The sequence below is a fragment of the Nomascus leucogenys genome, chromosome 6 (genome assembly GCF_006542625.1).
Source record: "Nomascus leucogenys isolate Asia chromosome 6, Asia_NLE_v1, whole genome shotgun sequence".
Classification (NCBI taxonomy): Eukaryota; Metazoa; Chordata; class Mammalia; order Primates; family Hylobatidae; genus Nomascus; species Nomascus leucogenys.
Window position 1 is genome coordinate 32,694,440 of NC_044386.1, and position 27,989 is coordinate 32,722,428.

Consider the following 27,989-nt stretch of genomic DNA (forward strand, 5'->3'; position numbering starts at 1 on the left):
ATATACATAAAAATGTATCTTTTAATGATAAATTTGGAATGAATGTATGAATTCTGTACTAAGCCCCCATTTGACTCACGAAATTAAATGTGCTTAACTTTCTGTTGGGAAGACCACTGGGTTCTTCCTGATCCTTTATGTTTTGGACATGAGATAGGACAAGAACTCTGAGTTGAGTCTTCTCACTTGAATCTCTAGGGCATGAGCAAGAAGCCAGTCAGTCCTGTGCTTACATGTGTGGCATGGTAAGCAAGACAAGTTTCAATGGCTGTGTTTTCAATGGCTGTGTTTTCAATAAGAGTTCAGCCACTGTTCTAAGCAGTCAAAAATTCATCTGGGAGTTGATAGAGTAACTTGCACTTTCATAGGTGATGGAAGAGTGTGGTAGATGGAACCATCTGTACATAGAAGTACTCTCTAGTGACCTGGCATTAGTGTGCCTGGTCTGCTGTTGCGAGCTGTGCCTTCTCTGACACTTGGGTTATCAATGGTCTGCCTATTGTTGATTCAAAACAGAGGTCAGAGGCCCAGAGCCAGCAGGAAGAAGAGGAAAAGAAATCCAGAATTTCTGGGTAGAATGAAAATCATAAAAAGTAAGGCTGGGCGCAGTGACTCATGCCTGTAATCCTAGCACTTTGGGAGGCCAAGGCAGGCAGATCATGAGGTCAGGAGTTCAAGACCAGCCTGACCAGCATGGTGAAACCCCCGCCTCTACTAAAATACAAAAAATTAGCCGGGCGTGGTGGCGTGTGCCTGTAGTCCCAGCTACTCGGGAGGCTGAGGCAGGAGAATTGCTTGAACCCAGCGGGTGGAGGTTGCAGTGAGCCAAGATTGCACCACTGCACTCCAGCCTGGGCGACAGAGTGAGACTCTGTCTCAAAAAAAAAAAAAAAAAGTAAAAGAACAGGCTGGGCACGGTGGCTCACGCCTGTAATCCCAGCACTTTGGGAGACCAAGGCGGGCAGATCACCTGAGGTCAGGAGTTCGAGACCAGCCTGCCCAACATGGTGAAACCCTGTCTCTACTAAAAATACAAAATTAGCCCGGCGTGGTGGCGCATGCCTGTAATCCCAGCTACTCAGTTGGCTGAGGCAGGAGAATCACTTGAACCCAGGAGGCGGAGGTTGCAGTGAGCCAAGATGCACCATTGCACTCCAGCCTGGGCAACAAGAGCGAAACTTTATCTCAAAAAAAAAAAAAGGCGAAAGAACAAAAAGCTGATGGGCCTTGAAAGAAGGCTATGATAAGGACCTCACAGAGAATTTAGAAATGGGGTAAAGCAAAGGGGATCTGTTGATAAGCTATTAGTATCACACTGATTTCAAATATCTTCTTCAATGCTTGTATTAATAAATTAACAGTGAACTCAAGGGATCCTTCTCCTGAGGTCTTTCTCCATAGTCACAGATAGTGGCATGGGATCACATTATTTTTTAAAAATCTAAAATAAAAACTATTATTCTTAGTGCATCCAAGACTTCTTTAGATACAGCAGGCCAGACAACCACCGATTTGTTAAATACTTACTCGGATGATGAGTACATTAAAAAAATCCAGAAGCGCCTTGAAGAAGATGCTTTTGCACGAGAGCAAAGAGAGAAAAGACGGCGGAAATTGTTAATGGACCAGTTAATAGCCCACGAAGCACAAGAGGTAAGATATTTAGATGAAGGTTGAGTAATAGTGCTGGGAATTCTACAAAATGTAGTCTTCTATACACATAGTATGTAGTTTATATATGTATTGTCTGCTACTCTGCATCAAATGTCACTTTCACATCCTCATCATAATAACAAATATACTAGAAAAAAAAACGTAGCTATTTACTGAAGAATCTAAAATCTGGTGATAATTGTACAACATTGTGAATGTAATTAAGACAAATGTATACTTTAAAAATGGTAAATTTTATGTTATGTATATTTTACCTTAATAAAAATTACATTAAAAGGAACCTAAAATCTGTATCTGCCATGTGTACTCTATTGTTACTTTTAGAAGAAAAAGGGAATGGTTTAATGAAAACAATATGGAAAAGTTGTTCATCCTCTCCTTTTGTTCGCCAGTCTATTCCAGTGGTTCTTAAAGCGTGGTTCCTGGACGAGCAGCACCAGCATTGCTTGGGACTTTTAGGAATACAGATTATTGGGCCCCACCCCAGACCAGACCTGAAACTCTGGGGGTAGGGCCTAGTGATCTGTGCTAACAGGCTCTCTAGGTGATCCTGACGCCACTACAGCTTGAGAATCACTGATCATTTCTTACATTGAACACATATTTATTGAACTTCTGTGCTTTGAGTACTTGTGATAGGCCCAGAGATATGACAGAGAGCAAGAATAACAAGACACCTGTCTCCCAGAGCTTTCTGTTTATAGGAACATCTACAAACAGCAAGTACATTGGAGTGTGAATGTGCTGTGAAGGTGAAAGGGGGATTAGGCCTAGTGACACTTAGAGAAGTCCACCTGGCTTGCTTCTGGAGGACAATAGCAGAAGCATGGATAAAGAGTCAGGAGTTAGCTAATTGAAGGTGGGATGGTCGTGGTGGGGTCGGGGTTAGGGGCAGTTTCCAGGAAAGGTGGTGGAAGGTGAGTGTTTCCAGACTTGGGAATATCACATGGAAAGCTCAGTGTTTTTAGCTAACTGAAAGTCATGCCATCTGGCAGGAGTCACCAGAGGCCAAATTATGATGAGCCTTGTAAGATACACAGAAAGAAATAGGAGATTTTGTGATTTCCTGTTTGAATGCAAAGCAGAATAAGAGTGACCAGGTCAGACTTGCCTGTAGAAAGATCACTCTGGCTTTGGTTTGGAGAATAGATTACAGAAGGGCAATCCAAGTCTGTTGTTCAGGTAAGAGATTATCCCAGTTTAAATGTAGTGTAGTGGCAACAGGGATTGAGAGAAGCAGCTTTAAGAGCCATTTTGGAGGTAAAACCAACAGGACTGATTGATTTATTAAACAAGGGAAAGTGAAAAAGTGGGATGAAAAACTGGATTTCTAGGTTGTGCACCTGGATGGCTGGAGGTATAATTTGCTGAGATATGGAAGATGGGGAGAGGAACAAACCTGGGGTGGATGGTGATTTCAGTTGTGAATGTAAATAGGGCAAATCTGCATGTCTACAAAGACCATTTGAAGATGCTTTTATTCACCTACCCATGTCTGGTCTGCTTGTTCACTGAAAGGAAATAATGGCTTCATATAAATATAAAGAAGTGAAATTTATTCATGGATTCCACTTCTTAGTGAAAGTTCAAAAAAATAGCTCTGCACATCTCTTTGCACTGGGAAGTTATTCATGTTCTGATTTCTTCAAATTATATCTTTATTCAATCAGTTTGATTATCTCCCTTTTAATTGGAAGAATTTCAAATTATGAAAACTAGATAGTTGAAAAGTTAATTTTAAAATAACTACCCATTTCAAGTTTCATTACCTAGCAATGAAATTTTGAACACATTTCTATATATGTTCCAAAGTACTTGTGTGTTGGCTGCAAGGTTTTTTCTCACTGTTTTTCTGCTTGTAATCTAGGTCTGGCGTTTGCCTGGAAAATGGAGTAAATGAATTCTTTCTAGATTTCCTCACTTTCCACTAGGATGCTATTAACACTGACTTTTCAAAACTAGAGTTGGAGGTATATTTACCAGTTTGGAAATCAAGCAACCTAAGGGACCTAAAAAAGAGTCAGGGCTCTATATATTTGCATCACAGGAACCTCATCTTGTGCTGCTTCTTTTCTGTGTGTGGGGGAGCTGCTATTCCTAGAACCAGGCCTGAAGCATATGCTGCATTCCCTCCATTCCTATCACCTCCTTCCTATGGAATGTAGTGAGCTCAGGCTCCTGTGCAACTGACACAAGAGATGCTGGTCCACAGTGGTGGAATGGGAAATTCTTATGTGTACAATGGCTGGTTTTTCCATCCATTCTCCTCTCCTCCAAAGGAAAAATGGTATATGTCAGGGCTAGGAATTCTACTTCCTTCAATTACTTGCTGCTTTTCACAAGCATGACATAAATCCCACATCAGCCCTGAATGTTTTCGTCTGGTGCCATTTGCACTTAATCCATCAGAAATGCCTCAAAATATCTTCCCTAGCTTTCAGGTTGTTACAGTTTCTCCCTGGAATTTGGGTATTCCTGTTTTAGTTCGGCTGGTGAAGAGAGAGCCAGAGGCCTGTGCTCAAGTTGATATCTTGCCTACTGATTCATAAATACGTGGAATTATGTGAACTAAATGATGAGATTTAAAGTTATAAAAATCAATTTGACTTTTTAGGGGATAGGTTTTGAGAGTAGGGATGGTAAGAAAACGATTGGTAGGGAGGGGCTGATGTTCAAGATAGGGGTGGTGTCACTGGGTATGGAATGGAATGAGGTGGGGGTGGTTTAAAAACATACCTAGGAAGTATACTAGACTACTTCTTGAACAATTGAGTATTAGGAGTGATGAGAGAGGAATGAACTTAGGATGGCCGTAATGTCTTAGATCACAGAATGGATTATTGTAGGGTCATCAACTGAGATGGGGAAATATGGGGAGAGGACCAGGTCTGAAGGGGAGTTAGTGAGTGTAGTTTTGGGCTTGTTAAAGTACTTCATAGGCATTTAAGTGTATTCAAACTGGGAACACAGTTTGGCTCCCACCTGGTTCTGTGGTCATATGGCTAGTATCTTGGCCAATTAAGGTTTGCCTCAAGTCAGTTACCTCTGCCTTCTAAGAATCTTTTCTATGCCATTTCTTTGGAACTGGCATTTGAACGCCAGGCCCTTCCCTCACTTCTTAACCAGAAGACCCTTGAATACTTAGCTGTCAGGTCTTTCCTGCCGTGCCCTATTCCTCTATAGAGCTGCTTGGGCATCTTTGGAAAATTAGATAGTGGTTGTAGACCAGAGTAAGTTCCTCCAGTCTCTAGATATTTTTCTATGTCTTCCCCATTGAGTACTATAGATACCTCCTCTTTCCACATGATGTCTCTGTTTCGAAAGACTGAGAGAGCTTGATGGGGCCTTGGATATTATCTTCCACCTAAACCCATAATTTTACCTGACGAGAAATAGGCCCGAGAAACTGAGTTAATTGCCCAAGGCCACCCAGCCTATTATGATGACCAAGTCCTCTGATTCCCAGTTTAATGTTTTTTTTCCACCGTTCATTTACTGGTCGCCTTTCTGTTCTCCTCAAACAGCCAAGAATACATCTAGTTTTTCTTTCGGATTATGACCACTCAGATAAGATAAGCAGTAGGTCATTTCCCCTAGCCTCTTCTCCAGGCTTCACATTCTGTCAGTTTGTGTTAGTAGCTTTCCCTCACGTTGGTATCGCAATATCCTCACTGGGAACTAATCAGATCTGCAGTCTTCAGCTGACAACGCCTGCATTTGTTTTACAACTAGTAGTTATGTTAAAATGCATACAACATAATCCCAACCTTCTGAAAACATGCTTTTAAATTTAGAGTTATAGCGCTTATTTTTTTTTTTTTAATTTTAAGTTCAGGGGTACATGTGCAGGTTTGTTATATAGGTAAACTCGTGTTACGGGAGTTTGTTGTACAGATTATTTCATCACCCAGATACTAAGCCTAGTATCCATTAGCTATTTGCTTGTTTTTAAAACCTTGAAAAAAAAATCACCTAATTTATTTTTAATAATGTTTTGAATGAAGTAATAATTTGTTTAAAGTAATTGTGAGTTGCAAAACCGTAATGTTTCTAAACACCAACTTTTGTTGGAAATCCCCATTTCATAACTTGATTTTTTTTTGCCATGTTCAAATTAAGTCAAATGACAGAAATTGATTTAGATGAACATTATGCCTTTCGTATATTGTTTCTGTATAGGCTTCGTAGTTCAGTGGGAAATTTGGGTGTCACTTTAACAAATAATTCCCCTGGTGTTTTCAGGAGGCTTATCGGGAGGAACAGCTGATTAACCGGCTGATGCGGCAGTCCCAGCAGGAGCGCAGGATTGCCGTGCAGCTCATGCATGTTCGGCATGAAAAGGAAGTTTTATGGCAAAACAGAATTTTCAGACAAAAACAACATGAGGAAAGACGACTTAAAGATTTCCAGGATGCTCTTGATCGAGAAGCGGTAAATACTATCTCCCTTAGAAATCTTTCTAAGGTTACTTTTGTTCCTTTCTACCAAGTCATGGTAAAAAAAAAAAAAAAGCTATATTTTGTTGCCAATCATCTAACAAGAGTTGATTTTCTTTTATATGATCAGCCTGTTATCTTCCCATTTTTATTTTTGTATAACTCCATCAACAGGGCATGTAGCCACTACACAGTACTATACTGTCTTCTTTTAGTCTTGATTCTACAAGTAGCTAAGTACTTAATGCTCACCACCAACCCTTATGTCCATGTCTCTCTAGTCATTTTGATTGTCTGAAGCTCTTTCTCCAATAGATTTCTCAGGAAGGGCTCATGGAAACCATATTCCCTGAGTTCTTATATATTGGTAATAGTGTGTGCCTTTTATACTTGATTGTAAGTTTGGCTGTATATGAAATGGTTAGTTCACACTTTGTTTCCTTGAATATCTTAAATATGTCACTCTATTTTCTTCAAGTATAAAGTGTGCTGCCAAAAAGAATGGTGATAGTCTAACTTTCAGTTCCTTGAGTCATTACTTTTTTTTTCTTTAAAAGTTCACTAAGTTTTCTAGAGTAGACATTGGTATTGGTTATTCTAGGTGAATATCCTCAGGCAGTGAGAGAACTTTTAAGCTGCTTCCTTTCAACTAGACACCATTAGTCTTTAATCAACAATTCCTTGCCTTAAAAAAAAAAAAAAAGAGATTCCTCAGGCCCATATTATGCTATTCCTTCCTCAGAATGAGATTAAGTGCTTTATCTAGGATACTCTGGTGCACTGTAGTTGAGAATTGTATACAGAAACTCAGATCTGGGCTGCTAGCTGTGCTCTTTGCTACTATGGTATCATTGTGTCTCGGCCCTTTTACAACTCTGAAAATCAAAATATCCAATGTGTTAATTATTTAATAGATTATTTTTGTCCCAAACTTTATGTATATGTGGGTTCTAGTAACAAAAATAGATTGATTTTATTAATGGAGTATAGGTTTACTTCTTGTCTACTTCCTATTGGGGAAGTTTCAGATTTATTTAATCCATTAGTCCACATTTGATTGAAGAGAACTCATGTGAGTGGCATTTTAGATAGCCTGTCTTTACTGTCATAAAATATTTACAAAACCAGACTGGGCAGAAGAGAAACCTTATAGAAAACAGGAGGGCAGTGTTTTATTTACTAGCTTCATAGCTTCCACTGTGATACTCCATCAAAGTGCAATGTAACTTTTGCCAAAATTATGCAATTTTTAGAAATATCGTTTGGAAAGTAGCATATTTTGCAGTGAGAAGAGTGTTGCTTTTGCCTTTGTGGAACAGGCGTAGCCTAAACAGTGGGTATGGAATGGGGAGAGGGAGCCATACCCCATGAATTTGAGCTGAATGAATGCTGACCTCAATGTCTTCTTTGGCTTCAAGAGCTGAGTTATCTGGATGATTGTTTCATCTCTCTTCTTTGGCAAAAATAGACTTGACTAGATTGAGTGGCATTTACTTACATTAGAAATGATGTGTTTATCTTTCTCAGTGCCTATTTGAAAAATATGTTTATTTCACAAGCTCAGCTAAATAGCAAAGTATGTTTAGCTGGACTGGTCTCACGGTGATAAAGATCATCTATTCTTTCTTGAACTGGGGTTGAACTAACTTCAGAGGACTGGAACAGTTGGGCCTGCTAAAGCCTCAGAGACCTAAATTGTGAGGTTCTGAGGCACCTGAAAAAATTATATTTCTTCCTCTCACATGATTACCTTTTCCAACAGAAGAGCTATCTAGTTCCTTGGCATCTCTCCCTTAGAGATGGTTGGATTTTATGGCTTTCATCCATACATGTTGTTTATCAACTCCTCCACCAAGAATAGCTGGTACATAAGTAGGAGCTGAATAAATCAATCAATAAATGTTGAATTCAGTTTGCCGAATTAACAGTCACCTCTTCTCTCCAGTATCAGTCACTAACTACACAAAATCCATTTTATTCCCTTCGGCATTATCATTCTACTACTTCTTTTATGTGAAGAAAGGAGGTTTTTTGGTACATATATATATAAGTATATATACCAAAAAAAACTTTGATATATATATATATATACACACACACACACACATACACCCACACATATATACACATATACCAAAGTGTACATATATATATATACACACACACATATATACAAAAAATATATATACCAAAATAAATAAATAAATATATATATTTGTTTAACTTCTATTTTAAGTTCAGGGGTATAAGTGCAGGTTTGTTACACAGGTAAATGTGTGTCATGGGGGTTTGTTGTACAGATTATTTCATCACCCACGTATTAAGCCTAGTGCTCATTAGTTATTTTGCCTGATCCTCTCTCTCCTCCCACCCTCCACCCTCTGAAAGGTCCCAGTGTGTGTTGTTCCCCTCTGGGTGTCCATGTTATAGCTTCCACTTATAAGTGAGAACATGCAGTATTTGGTTTTCTATTCCTGCATTAGTTTGCTGAGGATAATAGCCTCCAGCTCAATCCGTGTCTCTGCAAAGGACATGATCTCATTCCTTTTTATGGCTGCATATTATTCCATGGTGTATATATACCACATTTTCTTTATCCAGTCTATCATTGATGGGCATTTAGGTTGATTCCATGTCTTTGCTATTGTGAATAGTGATTCAATGAATGTAGGCATTCATGGGTCTTTAAAACAGAATGATTTATATTCCTTTGGGTGTATACCCAGTAATGGAATTGCTGCGTTGAATGATATTTCTGCCTCTAGATCTTTGAGGAATTGCCACACTGTCCTCAATGGTTGAACTAATTTACTCTTCCACCTACAGTGTAAAAGTGTTCCTTTTTCTCTACAACCTCACCAGCATCTGTTGTTTTTTGATTTTTTGATAATAGTCATTCTGACTGGTATGAGATGGTATCTCATTATGGTTTTGATTTGCATGTATCTAATGGTCAGTGATGTTAGGCTTTTTTTCATGTGTTTGTTAGCCACTTGTATGTCTTCTTTTGAAAAGTGTCTGTTAATGTCATTTGCCCACTTTTTAATGGGTTTGTTTGTTTTTTCTCTTGTAAATTTGTTTAAGTTCCTTATAGATGTTGGATATTAGACCTTTGTCAGATGCATAGTTTGTAAAAATTTTCTCCCATTCTGTAGGTTGTCGGTATACTCTATCAACAGTTTCTTTTGCTGTGCAGAAACTCTTTAGTTTAATTAGATCCCATTTGTCAATTTTTGCTCTTGTTGCAATTGCTTTTGGCATCTTCATCATGAAATCTTTGCCCATGCTTATGTCCTGAATGGTATTACTTAGGTTGTCTTCCAGGGTTTTTGTAGCTTTGGGTTTTGCATTTAAGTCTTTAATCCATCTTGAGTTAATTATTGTATATGGTGTAAGGAAGAGGTCCAGTTTCTATCTTCTGCATATGGCTAGCCAGTTATCCCAGCACCATCTGTCAAATAGGAAATCCTTTCCCCATTGCTTGTGTTTGTCAGGTTTGTTGTCAGGTTTCCTATCTCAGGGAAAAGATCTGATGACTGGAGGTGTGTGGTCTTATTTCTGGGTTCTCTATTCTGTTCCATTGGTCTATGTGTCTGTTTTTGTGTTTTGATTACTCTAGCCCTGTGTAGTGTAGTGTAGTTTGAAATCAGGTAGTGTGATGCTTCCAGCTTTGTTCTTAGTTTTTATTGTTCTTGTCATTTTTATTATTATTTGAGAGCAGGAGGAGGTGGAACATTCTAAAAGTACTTTTAAATCTATTAAGGTCTTGAAGTTTCTTAACTATGCTCACAGAGTATTAATAATATTTGTATTACTTATTTTAATAGTATTGATTTGCTATTCCATGGCTACTTTCTATTAAGTATTGCTGTGGAAAATACTGATTTTCTTTCTACTTCTTTGGCTGCTCCTTTTCAGGAGCAGGGTCATTGTCTTTACAGGCTCATTGTTCTCTTATATCAAAAGATTTATTAACAGATTGCTCAAAGCTTCATCTTTGACTTCCTTATTTTCTTTTCTATGTTATTTCTCAGACAATCACATCCACAACCATGGTGATGTATTTACTGCAATAGACAGATGACCCATGCAGTTATGCCTCTGTCCTCCGAGATGAAGGGCCATATTTTTAGTATTCCTTGACATCTGTGATCGTATGTCTCAGAGACACTTCAAATTCCACATGTTCCAAGCCAAATGTATGACCTTTTCTATGAAACTAGTCTTTTTCAGTGTTCCATAGCTCAACAAATGGCATCATTATTTATCGAATTATACAAGCCTGAAACTTCAGGGCCCACCTGAAAGCTGCTTCACCCTTATTCTTCCATACCCAAAACATTCACTGAGTGCTATCATTTTCATGCATTAAATTTCTCTTCATTATGTCCATTTTCCTCCATGTCTACACTACCAACCCTGGTTTCTACTGCAGTACTACTACTGCAGTGGTTTCCTTCATCCATTTTTAGTGGTTATGAATAGGTGACCAAAAGCTGGAGAGTGTAAGAATATAACATTATTTATGTTCCTTAAATCAACCCTAAGTTGTACTCTTTCATCCCACCTCCGCACACAGAGAATGTACAATGCCCCAGGTTATGAAGGCCAAGCCAACTTGGAAACCCTACGGTCATCAGGTGCAAGCCCAGTGCTATTGAGACCTCAGCTACTTCAGCTTACATGCTCCCCTCAGTGGCACAGGAAACTTTGGGGAGGCTGCTCCAGCCTTTGTTGGTCTTCCATATAATCCCCTCTGAGGCTTCATTGCCTCCCTTCATTGCCTGGGCTCTGGCCACATTGGTTTGCTCTCAGATCCTTGAACAAGTCATTTCTTCTACTTTGCACCTCTTCCCAAGTGCCTTCACCCAATTAATACTTGTTTTCAAAGCTCCTTGCATATGCCCCTTCTTGTCTAGGTCAGGCCCCTGTTATATCTTCATACCCCACAGTCTTGCCCTAATGACACTTGTCATAGTGTGTAATTATATATGTATTTGTGTGGCTCTTTGACTGTTTGCCTATCTCACTGGCATGTAAAGTCCATAAAGGCAGTACCACGTTTGCTCTTGCTCATGAAATAAAGAAAGAAAAAAAGAGGAAGGAAGGAAGAAAAGAAAAGAAAAAGGCAAAAGAGAGAGGAGGGAGGGAGGGAAGGAAGGGAGAAAAGAAAAGAAAAAGGCAAAAGAGAGAGCAGGGAGGGAGGGAAGGAAGCAAGGAAGGAAAGAAGGAAGGAAGGAAGGGAGGGAGGCAGGGAGGGAGGGAGGAAGGGCTGAGCATGGTGGCTCACACCTGTAATCCCACCACTTTGGGATGCCAAGGCAGGTGGATCACGAGGCCAAGAGTTCAAGACCAGCCTGGCCAACATGGTGAAACCCTGTCTGTACTAAAAATACAAAAATTAGCCAGGTGTGGTGGCGTGCACCTGTAATCCCAGCTACTTGGGAGGCTGAGGCAGGAGAATTTCTTGAACCCAGGAGGCGGAGGTTGCAGTGAGCTGAAATCACTCCATTATACTCCAGCTCTAGATGACAGAGCAAGACTCCATTTCAGGGAAAAAGAAGGGAAAGAAAGAGAGAAAGAGAGAAAGAGAGAAAGTAAGAAACCAAAGAAAAAAGAAAGAAAAGAGAAAGAAAGAAAGAAAGAGAAAGAAGGAAGAAAGAAAAAGAAAGAAAGAGGAAGGGAGGAGGAGAGAGAGAAAGAGAAAACGAGGGAGGAGAACTTTGTGTTTTTCTTTCACTCTCAATTTTTTGAGGGTTTTTGTTTTGTTTTTAGATTAAATCTGCTAATCTCTTCCTTTGAGACAATTGAAAAACTATTCTATATTAAGACAGTTCCTGATTTCAAACTTCTGTGCTATCTACTATTATTATTGATAATTAATTACAATAATATTTGATGTTTTTTGAGCTTTACTTCGAGTCAAGCATTGTACTATGTTTGTTACAAGCATGTATAATATAATTCTTTCAATGACCATAAGTGAATGACATCCTTATTTACATTTTACACATGAGGAAATTGAAGACTAGAAGGCTCCAAGTCACACAGTTTCTCAGTGGTGTAGCAGGGAGCAAGGCCAGCTCTATCAGATTTTAGAGTCCAAGCTCATAACCACTGGGATTTACTACCTCCCACAGACTTCATTTTTCCTTTTCCTCCTTCTCTTTTTATGGCTGCAAGCCACTTAGCTGTAATGAGACAGGAAGTTATGGTGGCTTTGGCAGAGGATTGATGGTAGACATAGAAAAGGAGAAGGAAGACTAGACAGCTGGATGAAGGGAGGGAGAGGAATAAAGGAAGGGAGGGGGGAGAGGGGGGAAGGGAGGGAGGGAGCGAGGAAGGGAGGAAGAGAGAGAGGGAGATGCGGAGACAGGCAATGGCAGCAACCAGGGTTGAAAGCTATACTATTACTGGCAGGAACATTCTACCATTCCCTTAAAGGTTTTTATTCCTCACCTCCTAAATATTTCCATGTGTTTCAGAGAACTCTGTAGTAAACCAACCTCATGATCCATTTTTTGTGTCACTCTTTCCATGAATTCTCATTGGATATTTCTGCTCTCTTAGATTCATTTTTCCTCTGAATTCTTCACTTCATGAATCATGCCATAAAGCTTTGTACTTAAATTGTACTCTTTCTCCATGAAAACAGGGTATACAGAATAATACAAGAATAACAAACTCTGATGTAATTCCTCAATCTGTCAAATGTACAGAACTGACCTTAGTGATCATCCAGCTTAACCCCTTTCCCAACAAAAATGAAATAAGCACACAAAATAAAACAGTAATAGCAAAACAAATGGTGGACCTTACACAGCAATCCATTGTCACACATCTAGTCATTTATGAATAGTGTCATAATAGGAAATATTTGTTCTGATGAGATGGTTTGGTAATTTTTTGGGGTATGCTAAGTACTATTAATATCCTGACTTTGAGGAAATGGAGACATAAGGAGACTAATGACTTGCCCAAGGTCTCACAGCTAGAACTTGAATTATATATAAAATCTAGGGCTTGAACTCATCCATAGCTCCTCCAAAGCCCAAGTTTACTTCCGTTTGATACTCACTGGGTTGTTACAGGAGGCAAATCTTTTTCCTAGAGCAGGCTAGCATGTAACTGAATTTCTCAAGAAGCTGGCATAGCTCTCTGAAAAGCAATATTTGGTCATTTGAATCCCACTAATTAAGTATTATGTTATCCTCAGCTTGGCTGGACTGAGTTCAACCTTTGTACCTTGTGGGAAGAAAAGATTCCCTAAACAAAATAATAGTGCGCTAAGGAGAGGGCGATAACAAGCTAAGTGTTTCATTGCTTTCTGCATAAATAGATGTTCCTACAAATGAATGCCATCAGTTTATTAAGGCTGTATCTGTAGAGGGTTTGTAATTAACACATTTAACATTTGTTGGCAAATGTGTTACATTCTCATGCCAGTATAATCAGGGACTTTCTAAAATATTTTCTAAGTATAAACCAGTATTATAGAACTCTCCCATTGAAAGACAAAGGGCAATGGCTGTAGCAGATGTGTCCAAATTGGCACTCTGGAGGTGGGAGTGAGGGGTCAGCTATGCTTAGGGTCTGGCACAGACTTGCCTCTTTCTCTCTGATCCCTATTTGCAACCGGTGAACTCAGGACTTCTTTTTGAAGGCTTAAGATCGAATTCCTCATCAATCCGCATTGGGCTTTCCCCAGTTAGATCACTTCTCACTGTATTATGCTTTGTTGATAAGATAAGCTAAGAGTAGGATATTTCCAATATTGTCTTTGCAATAAGTACTAATATATTAAGAAAAAAGTGTTCATTCATGATTAATTTTTTTCCTGGTGTGAGAAGAGGTTTCGTTCTACTGAAAGACCTTTTCACCATTGAAATGATGACATTATTCTTATTTGATTCAATTATAGTGACTTAAAAATATGTTTTTGCCTTTTTAGGCTTTGGCAAAACAAGCCAAGATTGACTTTGAAGAACAATTCCTTAAAGAAAAGAGACTTCATGATCAGATTGCTGTGGAAAGAGCTCAAGCTCGTTACAAAAAGCATTATTCAATATGTGCGGAAATTTTGGATCAAATAGTTGATTTGTCCACTAAAGTGGCAGACTATCGAATGTTGACAAATAAGTAAGTATTTTTTTTGTAATAACGTAGTGGAGACATGATAGAGAATGAGGAGGGATAAGATTGTAAAGTAGATACTAGGATGATAAGTAAAGAGAGATAAAAATGATTCATGAAAAGACTAAAAGGTGGGGTGCAGGAGACCTTGATTACTGACTTGATTTACTCACTGACTATTTTTATTTAAGATGCACACATGCCTTTTTCCACACCTTTTATGAAAATTAACTCAAAGTGGATCATGGACTTAAATGTAAATCATAGCACTATAAAACTTTGAGGAAAAAAATGGGAGAAAATCTTTGGGTTCTATGACTAGGCAACAAGTTCTTAGACTTGACACCAAAAGCATGATCCATAAGAGGAAAACCTGACAAATTGGACTTCATTAAAATTAAAAATTTTTGCTCTGCAAAAGACAAAACTTTATAAGTTGGACTTCCTCAAAATTAAAACTTTTTGCTTTGAAAAGGATGAAAGGATGTATAGAAGAGGAGAAGATATTTCGAACTGCCTATCCAACAAAAGACTAATATCTAGAATATATGAAGTATTCTCAAAATTCAACAATAGAAAATAAGCCAGTTCAAAAATCGGCAAAAGATATGAAAAGACGTTTCACTGAAGAGGATATTCGGATGACAAATACCCATGTAAAAAAATTCACCCTTGTTAGTCATTAGAGAAATTCAAATTGAAATCACAATGATATATCATTACACACCTATAAGAATAGCTAAAATTTTTTAAAAAATGAAAACACCAAGTACTGGCAAGGATCTGGAGGAAACCACTATTCATTGCTGCTGAGAAAGTGAAATGGTACAGCCCCTCTGGAAAACAGTTTGGCAATTTCTTAAAAAGCAGAATATGGAACTCCCACACAACCTAGCAATTACACTTCTGGGCATTTATCCTAGAGAAATTAAGACTTAAATTCACACAAAAACCTGTATACAAATGTTTATATCATCTTTATTTGTAATAGCTTAAAACTGATAACAATCCAGATATCTCTCAACAGGTAATAAAGTGTGATACATCCATATCACAGAATATTGCTGAGAAATATAAAATAATAAACTATTAATACATGCCACAATCTGGATGAATCTCCAGATACTTAGGCTGAGTGGGAAAAAGCCAATCTCAAAATGTTACATGCTCTATGATTTCATTTATACAACATTCTTGAAATGACAAAGTTATAGAAACTGAGAACAGATTAGTCATTGCCAGGGGCTAAGAATGGGATGGAGGTGAGAGGGAAGTGAGTGTGTGGCTCTGAAAGGGCAACACGATGGGTTCTACGGTGATAGAAGTTTCTGTATCTTGACTGTATCAATGTTAATATCCTGGTTGTGACATTGTACTGTGGTTTTGCAAGATATTACAATCAGGAGACACTGGGTAAAGGATATATGGATCTCCATATTTCTTACACCTAATGTGAATGTACAATTACCTCGAAATAGAAAGTTTAATTTTAAAAATCAAAGTATATTTAAATAGCAATAGAATAACATGAAAGTGGGATAAATGATTCATAGAGACTAGTAAGTGTGAACCCTGAAAACTTGAGACAGGTCTCAGTTACTTAGAAAGTTTATTTTACGAAGGTTGAGGACGCACCTGTGACACAGCCTCAGGAAGTCCTGACGACATATGCCCAAGGTGGTCAGGCCATAGCTTGGTTTTATACATTTTAGGGAGACATGAGACATCAATCAATATACAAGAAGTAAGTACATTAGTTCTATCCAGAAAGACGGAGACAGCTCAAAGCAAGGCCCACCCACTGGGGGCTTCCAGATCACATATAGGTGAGAGACTGAAGGTTGCATTCTTTTGAGTTTCTGGTAAGTCTTTCCAAAGAAGGCAATCAGAATATGCATCTATCTCTGTGAGCAAAGGGATGGGAGGCTGAGGCGGGTGGATCACGAAGTCAGGAGTTCAAGACCAGCCTGGTCAGGATAGTGAAACCCCATCTCTACTAAAATACAAAAATTAGCTGGGCTCAGTGGCAGGCACCTGTAATCCCAGCTACTCACGGGGCTGAGGCAGGAGAATGGCTTGAACCCAGGGGAAGGAGGTTGCGGTGAGCGGAGATCGCACCACTGCACCCCAGCCTGGGTGAGAGTGAGACTCCGTTTCAAGAAAAAAAAAAAAGAGACCACGTAGCTGGAATTTCCAGACTAACTTATATAAAGTCAAAAGAGCTCATTCTAAAATGGAAAGTACAGTACTGCTTCTAAAGCAGCCCTTTTTTTGATATAATAGCATTTTTTTCCTCACTTGTTTTATTTTGAATTAATAATTGATTCACCAGACCAGGTTTATCTGAAGTGAGCTGACAGAATTTGAATCCTTTGAGAAAACTGAATTGCTAGCCCAAAAGTATGCATGGAATCTTAATAATGTCAGCTAATAAGGAAGATATTCAGGGCCCTAGAAGCCATAGCAGGTCATTTTCTTATTCAGGAGCCTCAACGGATCAGGTAGGGAATGGCAAGTCAGAATCTTGAGGAAAAGGAGAATTTTGGCAAAAACATGGAGACCAATATTCTGTGTATGACTAGAGAAGCTATTTTAAAAATGTTCCTACTTTTGCCATTTTATCTGTTTCTATCCTCATATCCTTAAATGTGAAAAGAATTTTATGGTAAAGGTCAGATAGCTAAGGTTTTTTTCTTCTATAGTTTTTTTCAAGATACATGGGCTACTTTAGTGGGTTGCAATCATGAAGCCATAGAATGTCTACAAATGTCATAGTAAGTCATATTGAAAGAGAATATTAAAAGGTTATTAGGAGGAAACAGGTAATTTTGGGGCTTTTTAAAGCCCTAATAAGTGGTGGAGAAAGCAAAAACGAGAAATACCTGAATATGAGGTTTGTCAGGAGTTCAAGACCCCTGAACACACAACCTTTTAAACAGGAAAAGTTGTCAGGTCCGTAGCCATTAAATAATAACTCCTCATCCCCTTCAATCCCCAGCCACTGATAATCTCTATCCTACTTGATGTCTCTGAATTTGTCTCTTCTAGGTGCCTTATATAAGTGGAATAATATAATATTTGTCCTTTTTCTGTCTGGCTTATTTCACTTAGCATAATGTCTTCAAGGTCCATTCATGTTGTAGAATGAATCAGAATGAAATACTACTTTTTAAGTTGTAATTTCAAGTTCTAGTCCAACTGTTTATGATCATGTCAGGACATTTCACACATCTTGTCTTGAAACAATTTTCCCCTCACTCTGTCCTTGTTGCCTCCTAAGCATTCCTCAGGCCTCAGCTTAGCAGTCATTTCTTTAAGGAGACCTTCCTGGAACCAACAAGTTAAGTTGAGTCATACTGTTATACTTTCCCATTGTATAATTCTTATTCAAAACTTTCATTTATATATGCAATTATTTTTTGCCCTTCTTTCCCAGAGTCTGCTATTTAAGGCCAGGTATTCCACTTGATATTATATTTCTAATGGCTAGTAAAATGTCTGGAACTTAGTGGGTTTGAAGAATGATTGTTACTTTATGCCACTGGTTCTTTAAACTTTTTTATTGACTGTTTCATAGCAGAACAATATATCTAAAAATAGTGAGTACGGTCAGAACATTTAGGTTCCTTAATTCTCAGCTCTGATATCAGCTTACTATGCAACCTTAGGAAATTATTTAAATGCTCTAGTATCAGTGTCCTCCTGTGCAAAACGAACAAACTGAGTGCTTTTCAAGGCCACTTTAAGAGAACAGTAGGTTTACATTTTGTAAATAATTTGTAACAGAAAAATCTCATATATATTAGTCATATTGTCATTGCACATATGGTAACCTTTAAGATCATTTTTCAGTAATTATTTCTGTCTGATGAAAGTGAGCTAATTACATAAATATAATAAAAATACCAATGTTTAAAATCTATATTTGACTAACCATTGATTCATCTCTACCTTTTTTTTGTGCAATAGTCTGATTCCATATAAGTTGATGCATGATTGGAAGGAGCTATTTTTTAATGCAAAACCCATATATGAGCAAGCCTCTGTTAAGACGCTACCTGCTAATCCCTCAAGAGAACAACTTACAGAACTGGAGAAAAGGGACTTGCTAGATACCAATGATTATGAAGAATATAAGGTACCTACTGATATGAAATAATTAGAATGCTACATAATAAATCCTTTTTCTTTAACATTAATTTTGTGATATTCCTTATTTCATTTCTACTAATAAAAATAGACGTTTTGTTTGCATTTTCCCTTGTTTTAATTTGTATATTTGTACTACTTTTTAGATGCTTAAACTATACATAAGCTATTATCTATTGTTCCTAGTAATCTTAGGGGAGTGGTCTGAAAAAAACATCAAGCATGGTAATTGTCTAGGTAGACAGATTTCAGAATTTTTTAAATGCTTTAATTTATTTATTAGCGTTTTTCTTTGTGTGGGCTGTGTACTTTTGCTTCAAAAACCATTGTTAAAAAGTATTTCTTTTGTAATCGATCTAAATAATAGATTTTTTACAGGCAAAATGAAAGAGGAGGAGGTCTGGGTTTTATGAATAGCATAGATTCAAACAATCTTTTATTCAAAGATTGAAATAAAAAGTATGGGGTGCCAACTGTGATTTTTAGAAGAACTGTTGTAAAGCCTTTGAGATTAGACAGACTAGAGCTACATTACTGAAATTGCCAACTACTAACTGTGCGACCTTAGGTGACCAGTTCATTAAGGGCTAATAGATTTCCATTTTTCAATTTATGGAAAGGGAATACTACTATACCTACTTCATTTAAAATAACATGAGTTAAACACTTAGCTGAGCACACTTTATGTTGGATGCATATAATACATACCCATTTCTTTCTTCACCATCCTACTCTCCCCATCCCACTCCATCTCACCCTTAGAAGTAAAGGTGTAACAATCATAGCTTTTGGATAGAAGTTTTGAGTGCATCAACAGCAATGGAATGAGGAGTGAGGCTTTTTATTAGAAAAATTACAAAATGAGTCCCGGAAGGTCAGTAAGTGCAACATGAAAAAAATCTATGAAAAGATGATTTGACCTAATTATTCACTGATAGTAAATACTCAACAAAGGTTTGTGGGACAAAGAGTGAATAAAATGAATGAATTACAATGAACAAAGAAAAGTGCAAAATAATGCTAATAAGTAAGTATTACAAGAAGATAACCTTGTGGTTAAAAGATAAGGAAAAATATGAGATTATGAGAAATTAAATGTATACTATATTTTAATTAAATGAATCTGTATTTGTAGCACTAAGAGAATTATTATTAAGGATTGACTAGAACCTTAAAAAATATATGTGGATGTTTGTTTTGTATGGTCGTAAAATATACCAGACCTATCACATCCACGTAAAATATAATGCCATGTAATAAAATGCTTTGACAGTATCAACCTGTGTTAAGGTATTTCTTTCCATTATAAATTAGAAGTCATTTTATTTGACAGACTTTACTGGTTCATCGAATGTTTATTTCTAAATTACTTCTTAAACAGCTCAATCTCTATTCTTGTTGCTCTTACAAATCAGGAGACCTAGTAGGCTGAAGCTTAGCAAAGATTTTTGTCTCTCTAGCTATTTTCCTTGTATGAGAAATGGTTACCACAGGAACATGCTTGTCTTACCCACATCCTGAAGCAGATGATGCATTTCTTTTGCAGGAAATTATAAACTTTTGTTAGGAGTTTGTGAGCGTCTAGCAATGTACTTTGCTTTGTGTATTGACTTTGCTGTTTTTCTAGAAATGAAAATTACCTTAGGATTTATAATATGTTTTCACAAGCTCCCTTCGACACCATAATGGAAAATATGCCATATGCAGGTTTTAGGATATACTGTAAACTATTATACTATCATTCTTTATTTTTAGATCTTTGGTCTCTTCAAGAACTTCTCCTAAATGTTCCTACGTACAAGTAAAAAATAAATGTTTCAACTTGTAAAATATATTATCTGGCTTAAATAGTCTATCATAAAAGGCAGCGGAACAATGCATCCTGGCTTATCTAAAAGAAACAGTTGTCCACATTTGTTATTATTAAATTTGTTCAGGAGTTTTAATGCAAATATATTACTCAGAAATTAATACATTTGCGTGAACATAATAATGTTCATTATATATTATGTTCAATAACATTATAATGAACATTATGTTCAAGCAAATGTATTATTCAGAAATTAATCTTCAAAAAGTTTATATTCTTAGCATACTTAATTGATGTCCATGCCCTCTACCTTTACAGAACCGACAGTTCCCAGTTTTGAGTTTGTGCTTTCAAAAGCCCGTGTTCTGTTAGAATAAGCTATTATGCTTAAAATTTTTAAATATTGTACCTAGAAATTGCAATTAAAACAGATATTTGCTTATGTACATGTCATATGTAGCTGCCAAAAATTTGACTCATTTCTTAACATTATTTCCTAAATCATCACACTCTATTTATGTGAGAATGACTGAATGTGAGGGAGCTCTAGCCCAGTGGCTAGAAATAACATTTCTCTCTCCCAGGAAGGAGGCAAGAACAGCATCATGGAGCAGCCAGACCTCTCTGGGGTTCCTAGGCAACTCCCACAGCATAACAACATTGAGTTATTTAGTAGAGAGTAAGGAAGGGCCCTTAAAGCCCAATGGACCATGGGTAGCAGGCTAAGCCAGGAGGCCTGGTTCCTCTAGTGCAGCTGGCAGCACAGCCCCACACAGCAGCTAGTGGTTCTCAATCATGCAGTGGACTCCTGCTGGTGAACCTCAAATTCCCCTTAATGCAAATCCTTTCTGTGGGTCTTACTAGCAAATGAGTTGCAATTCATAGCATTCACTTTTATATAAGCTGCTTTCTAGCAATTACTAGTTGAATGAGTTTAAGAGTTACTAAGATTTAGTGTTCATAAACTAAAATTAGCTCATGGCTATGGTTTCCTGAAGATTTGGATTTTTCTAAGAAGTCCCTGCCACAAAACACTTAACCATTTTCAGAGCTCTACTGTGCATGCCCACAACCAAGTTATACTTGGAATTTCTATAATTTGGAGGAAGGATATTTCATTTCCAGCACATCGTCCATGTTGTCTTAAGTTGTTCATGATTTTTAATTGCTGCTATTTTTTGCCTTTAATGGCAAATTACTGTTTAAGTTCATGATCAGGTGAGTTTGTTGTGGTTATTGGGTTAACCCTACAGTGTGTGTTATAATGTACATTTTTATTAACATTATTTTTGGCTTATGATTTTCCGTCAATCAGACTTTAAGATGTGGTTGTATATGTTAGATTTAACATGTGTATGCCTGTCACTACAGCACATGTATGGATACCTATCCCCCAGTTTTTTTACAATGACCTTTATTACCACCAGGTCTTTTTCCACCAAAGAATAGAAATATGGGACTAAATGGGCCATGGAGTTCTCTGTTTTCCTGTCTCATCTGAATTGTTTGGCCCAAAGACATCCCTGGATAATTGACCCAAGCACAGTGATAGATTCTAGTAGATGAATGTTAAGGGCATGTGAATCGATCACTTTTTTACATTTAAAACATATACATTGCATTGATCAGCTCAGGCTGCTATAATAATACACTGTAGACTGGGTGGCTTAAACAACAGAAATTTATTTTTCATAGTTCTGGAGACTGAGAAGCCCAAGATTAAGGTGTTAGCCAGTTTGGCTCCCCAGTGAGAGCTTTCTTCCTGGCTCACAGAAGACTGCCTTCCTGCTGTGTTCTCACAGGGCAGAGAGACACAGAGTGAGCTCTTCTCTTTTCTTCTTTTTTTTTTTTCGGTGTTTCCAAATTCTTTTTTTTTTATTATACTTTAAGTTTTAGGGTACATGTGCACAACGTGCAGATTAGTTACATATGTATACATGTGCCATGTTGGTGTGCTGCACCCATTAACTCGTCATTTAACATTAGGTATATCTCCTAATGCTGCCCCTCCCCCCACCCCCCACCCCACAAAAGGCCCTGGTGTGTGATGTTCCCCTTCCTGTGTCCATGTGTTCTCATTGTTCAATTCCTACCTATGAGTGAGAACATGCGGTGTTTGGTTTTTTGTCCTTGCGATAGTTTGCTGAAAATGGTGGTTTACGAAAACTAATCTCATCGTGGGAGCCCCGCCCCATGACCTCATCTAAACCTGATTACATTCCAAAGGCCTAACCTCCAATGTGATGGTACTTCACCATCACCAATGTGATGGTGGCTTCAACATATGAATTTGGGGAAGACACAAACATTCAGCCCATAATATATGCATTTATTCAGGATACTTACAAAATGTCACAATATGGAAACTTACTAATTAAGTATAGGAACTTTTAATTTCACATGAAGTTGCTTGTTTTATGGCCTCTTCTGTTTCTTGCCAAGAAGTCTTAATTTTCTTGTCTTTTCACTATGAAGATGCTTCTACTGATGAACCTGAGCATTAATTCTAATTACTCATTTTAATATAAATGTATATAATTGCATTGTGTAGTACTGGAGGGCCCTGAAAAATATGATGGTTTCATCTTTTATTTTCAGATATGGAGGAATACAGCTGACCTCTAAGTGGACAGAGTAAGCACTTGCTTATATGATGAAGGCTGAGATATTCTCTAAGGCTATTCTATTGTAAAAATTCTGCCTGTCATTGCACTCAATGCCTCACAATATCATTCCTTTGAATTAAGACATCAGCACTTCCTGAAATACAAACATTTCTCAAGATAGGCAGTAAGAATCATGATCAGCCTCCAAAATAGAAAGGAGCTGGGAAGGAAGATTGATGTTGAAAGGAATATTCTCATATCATTCTAGTTTAGTTTTTAAGAATGTGCCATTTCATACCTGCAGGTTCTTTTCTCCATTTGTTTACAGTTTTACCTCTAACTCCCTAAATTCCTTCACTAATGGTAAGGCTATCTAACTGGCTTTTGTAGACTAAGCCTCATTGTATCTTGGTTGGGTAGAATTCTTTTTTTTTTTTTTTTTCAGACGGAGTCTCGCTGTCACTCTCACTCTGTCGCCCAGACTGAAGTGCAGTGGCGCAATCTCGGCTCGCTGCAAGCTCCGCCTCCCGGGTTCACGCCATCCTGCCTCAGCCCTCCCAGTAGCTGGGACTACAGGCCTACAGGCGCCTGCCACCACACCCGGCTAATTTTTTGTATTTTTAGTAGAGACGGGCTTTCACCGTGTTAGCCAGGATTCTTATTTGTAGTAATCAAGCACACTGATTCTAACTTACAGAGCAGAACATCAATGTATTAGTTTTCAAAGAGGGCTCTATTTGCCCTAGGTCCTTGGTTGCCAAGAAACAAGGCTGTTTTCTAATTGTTGTAGGCCAAGGATTTCAGAGGGCTTGATAGGGATCTGGGACTTGTGTCTATGGAATAGCAGGAGTAGAAGATGAACTTGGGTCATGTGAAGGGTATTTGGCTTAAATTATTAACACTGGAGACAAGGTAAGTTCATTTGAAAACCATGGTAGAAATAGTTGAATTAATGTATCAAGTTCAAGACGTTAGACCAGAATTGAGAAATGGTTTCCAAAAAGTTGGCAGCCAGATAGAAGTGGAATGGGATGTGAGAAGGACAAAGCCAAAGAGAGGAGTCCTGGATGACTGACGTGAATAAGATCAGAGTGATTGTTTTGATTTGTTCTTGATCACATAGAGAGAAGCCAGCCCTCTTCCAAGCTCCCTCCTCTGTGGGAACAGGGAAACGGAAGGTGGTCAGGGCTTTTCTGGGCTTTCTACCACTGAGTTTTGGGTTTGTTCTCTACCTACTTTGGCAACTACAGGAGCCAGCTTCTATGCATCAAGCCCACTTTCTGTTCAATAAATTGCTCAGAATTACCAGCTAGGATTTTAGAGTTGACTATAAAGTTTTCTATTTTAAAACTATAGGCTGGATGTGGGGGCTCACACCTGTAATCCCAGCACTTTGGGAAGCTAAGGCAGGCAGATCACTTGAGGTCAGGAGTTCGAGACCAGCCTGGCCAACATGGTGAAACCCCGTCTCTCCTACAAATACAAAAATTAGCTGGGCATTTTGGCAGGCACCTGTAATTCCAGCTACTTGGGAGGCTAAGGCACAAGAGTCCCTTGAACCCAGGATTTGGAGGTTGCAAGCCAAGATCGTGCCACTGCACTCCAGCCTGGGCCAAAGAGCGAGGCTCTGTCTCAAAAGAAAATAAAATATTTTAAAGCTATCTCTTTTTTTTATTATTATACTTTAGGTTTTAGGGTACATGTGCACAATGTGCAGGTTTGTTACATATGTATCCATGTGCCATTTTGTTTTGCTGCACCCATTAACTCGTCATTTAGCATTAGGTATATCTCCTAATGCTGTCCCTCCCCCATCAAAAAGTGGGTGAAGGACATGAACAGACACTTCTCAAAAGAAGACATTTATGCAGCTAAAGCTATGTCTTAACAGATAAATATAGGAAGAACACAATGGGGTTTGTGATCTTGAAAACTTGAATGGATCCAAGAAAGTGTTTAAATTTTAATTTGGCTCAGATGTGTAGGACTGAGAAACATAAACTCTCTCACCTAAAAGACCCCCCACGCCACCACTCCTGTCCAGTGTCAGGACTTGTCAGTCATATTATTTGGTACAGTGAGCCTATAGTAGTCTTTGACACATTGATCAGTGTCACCTCTAAGCTTTTTGGGCGTGGCTTATACCTCTTTGAGGTATCAATCTTAGCAGTGAAATAAAGAGGGTGGTAGTAAGTCATTACAGAAGAGGGTATTCCATGTGGAAAAATACTGTGTGAATTTTGCAGTTACAAGATAGGCAGAACAAGTCATAATGCCTATGTATTTTGTGACACCAGAGAAATTCCAACCAAAAATGTCTTTCTTAGTATCCCTGGCTAGGTAATAGCAGTAGACAGGTGAATTCAGATGTAGATGCTTCTGGAAACGTTCCTTTAAATAGTAAGACCATAGAAATTACTATAAAAGTGATCCTGAGGTAGGCTACCACCTCACTGATGAATAACGCATAGTTTAAGCAGTTGGGGAATGACCTTTACTGTTTTGATAAGGATAGCCACCACCATCAGAATTGTTTGGTGGCCCCAGAACAGGGAGAAATCTGATAAGAAGTCCAGGTTGATTCAGTCTCAAGGGCACTTGCGGAGCAATGCAGTGACCTTAGAGTCTTATTTTTTGTTTGTTTGTTTGTTTGACCCAGGCAGTTGTGCTTTGAAAAGCGCTGGGCTGCTGTAATTCTCAGTGTGCCACATTCAATGCCTTGGAAGGGCCATGGTGGCTTTCCAGGGATAGAGAATGGAACAAGGAGGAGGAACCTATCATTTTGGGGTGACTGAACTACTTTTCCACTGATCTCCTGAGTGAGTTACTTCGAGCACAGCTGGAAATCAGAGTGCTAATCAGAAGCGCCTACCCATTGTTTGCATCTGATTGGTCACTGAATTTCAGCAGCACTGAAATGTAACTTTTTAAAAGAGAGTATCTCCCAGAATGGCTTAGTGTCAGTTACCCATGGTAATCAGACCTGCAGTCAGCCCAGTGATTCTGGCTGCCTGATATATTAGTAATTTGTAGCTCAGCATTTCTAAAAAATAGACCTGTCACTGCTGAGCTTTCTGAACTTCTGAATATGTGACAAGCTGGAGTGACTGGATTGCATCATGGGGTGCCAGGCTCTCTCCAGCATGGGCCTACAGGCCTTGACAGTGACCATGGTCACACGCTGAGTAACTAACCGTGGCCAGTGTAAACTTCCCTCCAAAAACAAGCATAAGGTAGATGCAGTCTACTGCCCTGGCTCTTCTTTTGCAATAGGCTAAAATTAAACATGCCTGTTTTCGTACCATTAGATTAGGGCAGAATGAGGAAGGCTACTCCTGGAACAGAAGTGATCAGATTACTGAGTGAAAAGCATTATTGAATCAGGTCAAATTCATTAGATTTCCTGATGATCCAGAATTAACCATGATACGGATCCATAGGCAAGGCATTGGCCACTCACAGTCTGCTTCTAGCCGGAACACTCATCAGCTCAGCATGGGGGTCCACATGGCAGATGAAGTTGAGCTAACCTCTTCCTTTCCCTCGATTGCTCAGACTCTGCATTTCCTGGCAAGAGATATGACCTTCTCTCTAGAGGTGTACCCACCCTGCCAATGTCAGTGAAAGATAGACACCCCTGCCCACTGGCTCCTCTGGAATCTGAAGGCCAGAGTGTCTGGTAGAAAGATGTGTCTGGGTAGCTAACCATACACTGACCTGACTGGAGGTCAAGTGACTTAACAAGGCTTCCAGGCTCACGCAACAGGGTCAATTCATCTTCCAAAGTTGTTCTGAGGCCTTCTTGAAACTGGGCCCCAACACAGAGCCCATTCCATGACAGCTCCTGGATGAGAAGACAGAATTCAGCTGCGCTTCAGCTAATCATCCTCTCTTCTCTTTGCCTTTTTGTCTAAGGCAGTATTAATCTTTTCCACTGTCACCTGGCTATCAAACAGGTCCCATACAGTGTTCAAGAAACCCCGTGGGGCTGCCAGATAACACAGCTGAACTCCCCTAAGGGAAGATAAATAACCACACTTTCTGCCTCTTCTAAGAAACCTGGGAAGTTATTACAAATGTTTACATCTGAATAAAATTTAGGCAGTTCTTCCAGATTTCGTCAGGGTTTGGGGGTAGTTGGAGGACAGAAAGCCCTGGAAGAGATGACAACAGAGGCTCTAAAAGTTAAAGTGTTACCTTACTACTTTCCCATGGAGTATGGCTTTATTCTGAGTGCCATATTCCCCAGGCACAGTAACTGGAATATAGCCACTAGACTTTTCATTCTACCCTAGCAATAGGTATATTTCTGTAGTATTTTATTCCCTCTGGTAGGAGACCAGCACAGACCCAGCCAGAAGGTCAGCCAGGAGATACAGTGCCAGGGGTTTAATTCTTAGAACTGGAACCAAGACAGTCAAGATAATTTCCCTGATGTGGCCAGAAACAGGAAGAGACAGAGGTGGGATCAAGCCAAGTCCTTTGAGCATGCCAATGATCAAAACTGAGATTGGGTGAGAACCAGACTAGAAAATGAAAACAAAGCTGGCAGGTTGGAAGCTAGGCAGAACTGGAACAGAACAGAACACACATTAAAGGCTTGGAAGCAAAGTGAGGAGGCTCTGGGCAATAGAGGCCACAAACAGAGCTAGAACATCTGCAGCTTGTTTTTCTCATCTGCCAGTCACGTGGAACACAGCTGGCTCATACTGGTCTAGGAGATCCAAGGCAAATACCCAGTTCGGAATATGAAATTAACCAGGTCACAAACAGCTTCTGCCACAGAGCAGATTGTACGTTGACATGGGCTGCTCTTCCCCACTCCAGGACCCTGGACTCAGCCCAGGTGCTTGGATTTTTAGGACCTGCCATCTCCTGACTGTTTTAAACCTGACTTATTTCCTGCCTAGTGTTCTGGCATCTTTCAGGCTACTTATTTGAATTTCTGACCAGCTCTAATCTATTGCTACCCACGTTCAAGCGTGACAGATCTCTTTCCAAACATGGATTCACTTGGAAAAACTATTTACAACCATAGGATTTTTGGTAATGTGAATATAGTCAATGTTCTCAAGGGATTTATTTTTCCCTAAGTGATGTTACCCATTTGTTTTAGGTGATTTGGTGATATTTCTATTTAAAAAATTAAGACATGTCCTCCATCTTTCCTCTGAGATAAAA

General features: G+C 38.7%; 1 protein-coding gene across 1 annotated transcript in view; it reads left to right on the plus strand.

The window, feature by feature from the left end:
* SPEF2 (sperm flagellar 2) overlaps positions 1-27,989 on the plus strand; it is a 187,990-nt gene that overhangs the window by 36,191 nt on the left and 123,810 nt on the right. The window contains exons 7-10 of the mRNA XM_030813964.1: positions 1,467-1,653; positions 5,917-6,105; positions 14,062-14,249; positions 18,213-18,381. Of these exons, the coding sequence (XP_030669824.1) occupies positions 1,467-1,653; positions 5,917-6,105; positions 14,062-14,249; positions 18,213-18,381 (733 nt within the window). The remainder of the gene's footprint in view (positions 1-1,466; positions 1,654-5,916; positions 6,106-14,061; positions 14,250-18,212; positions 18,382-27,989) is intronic.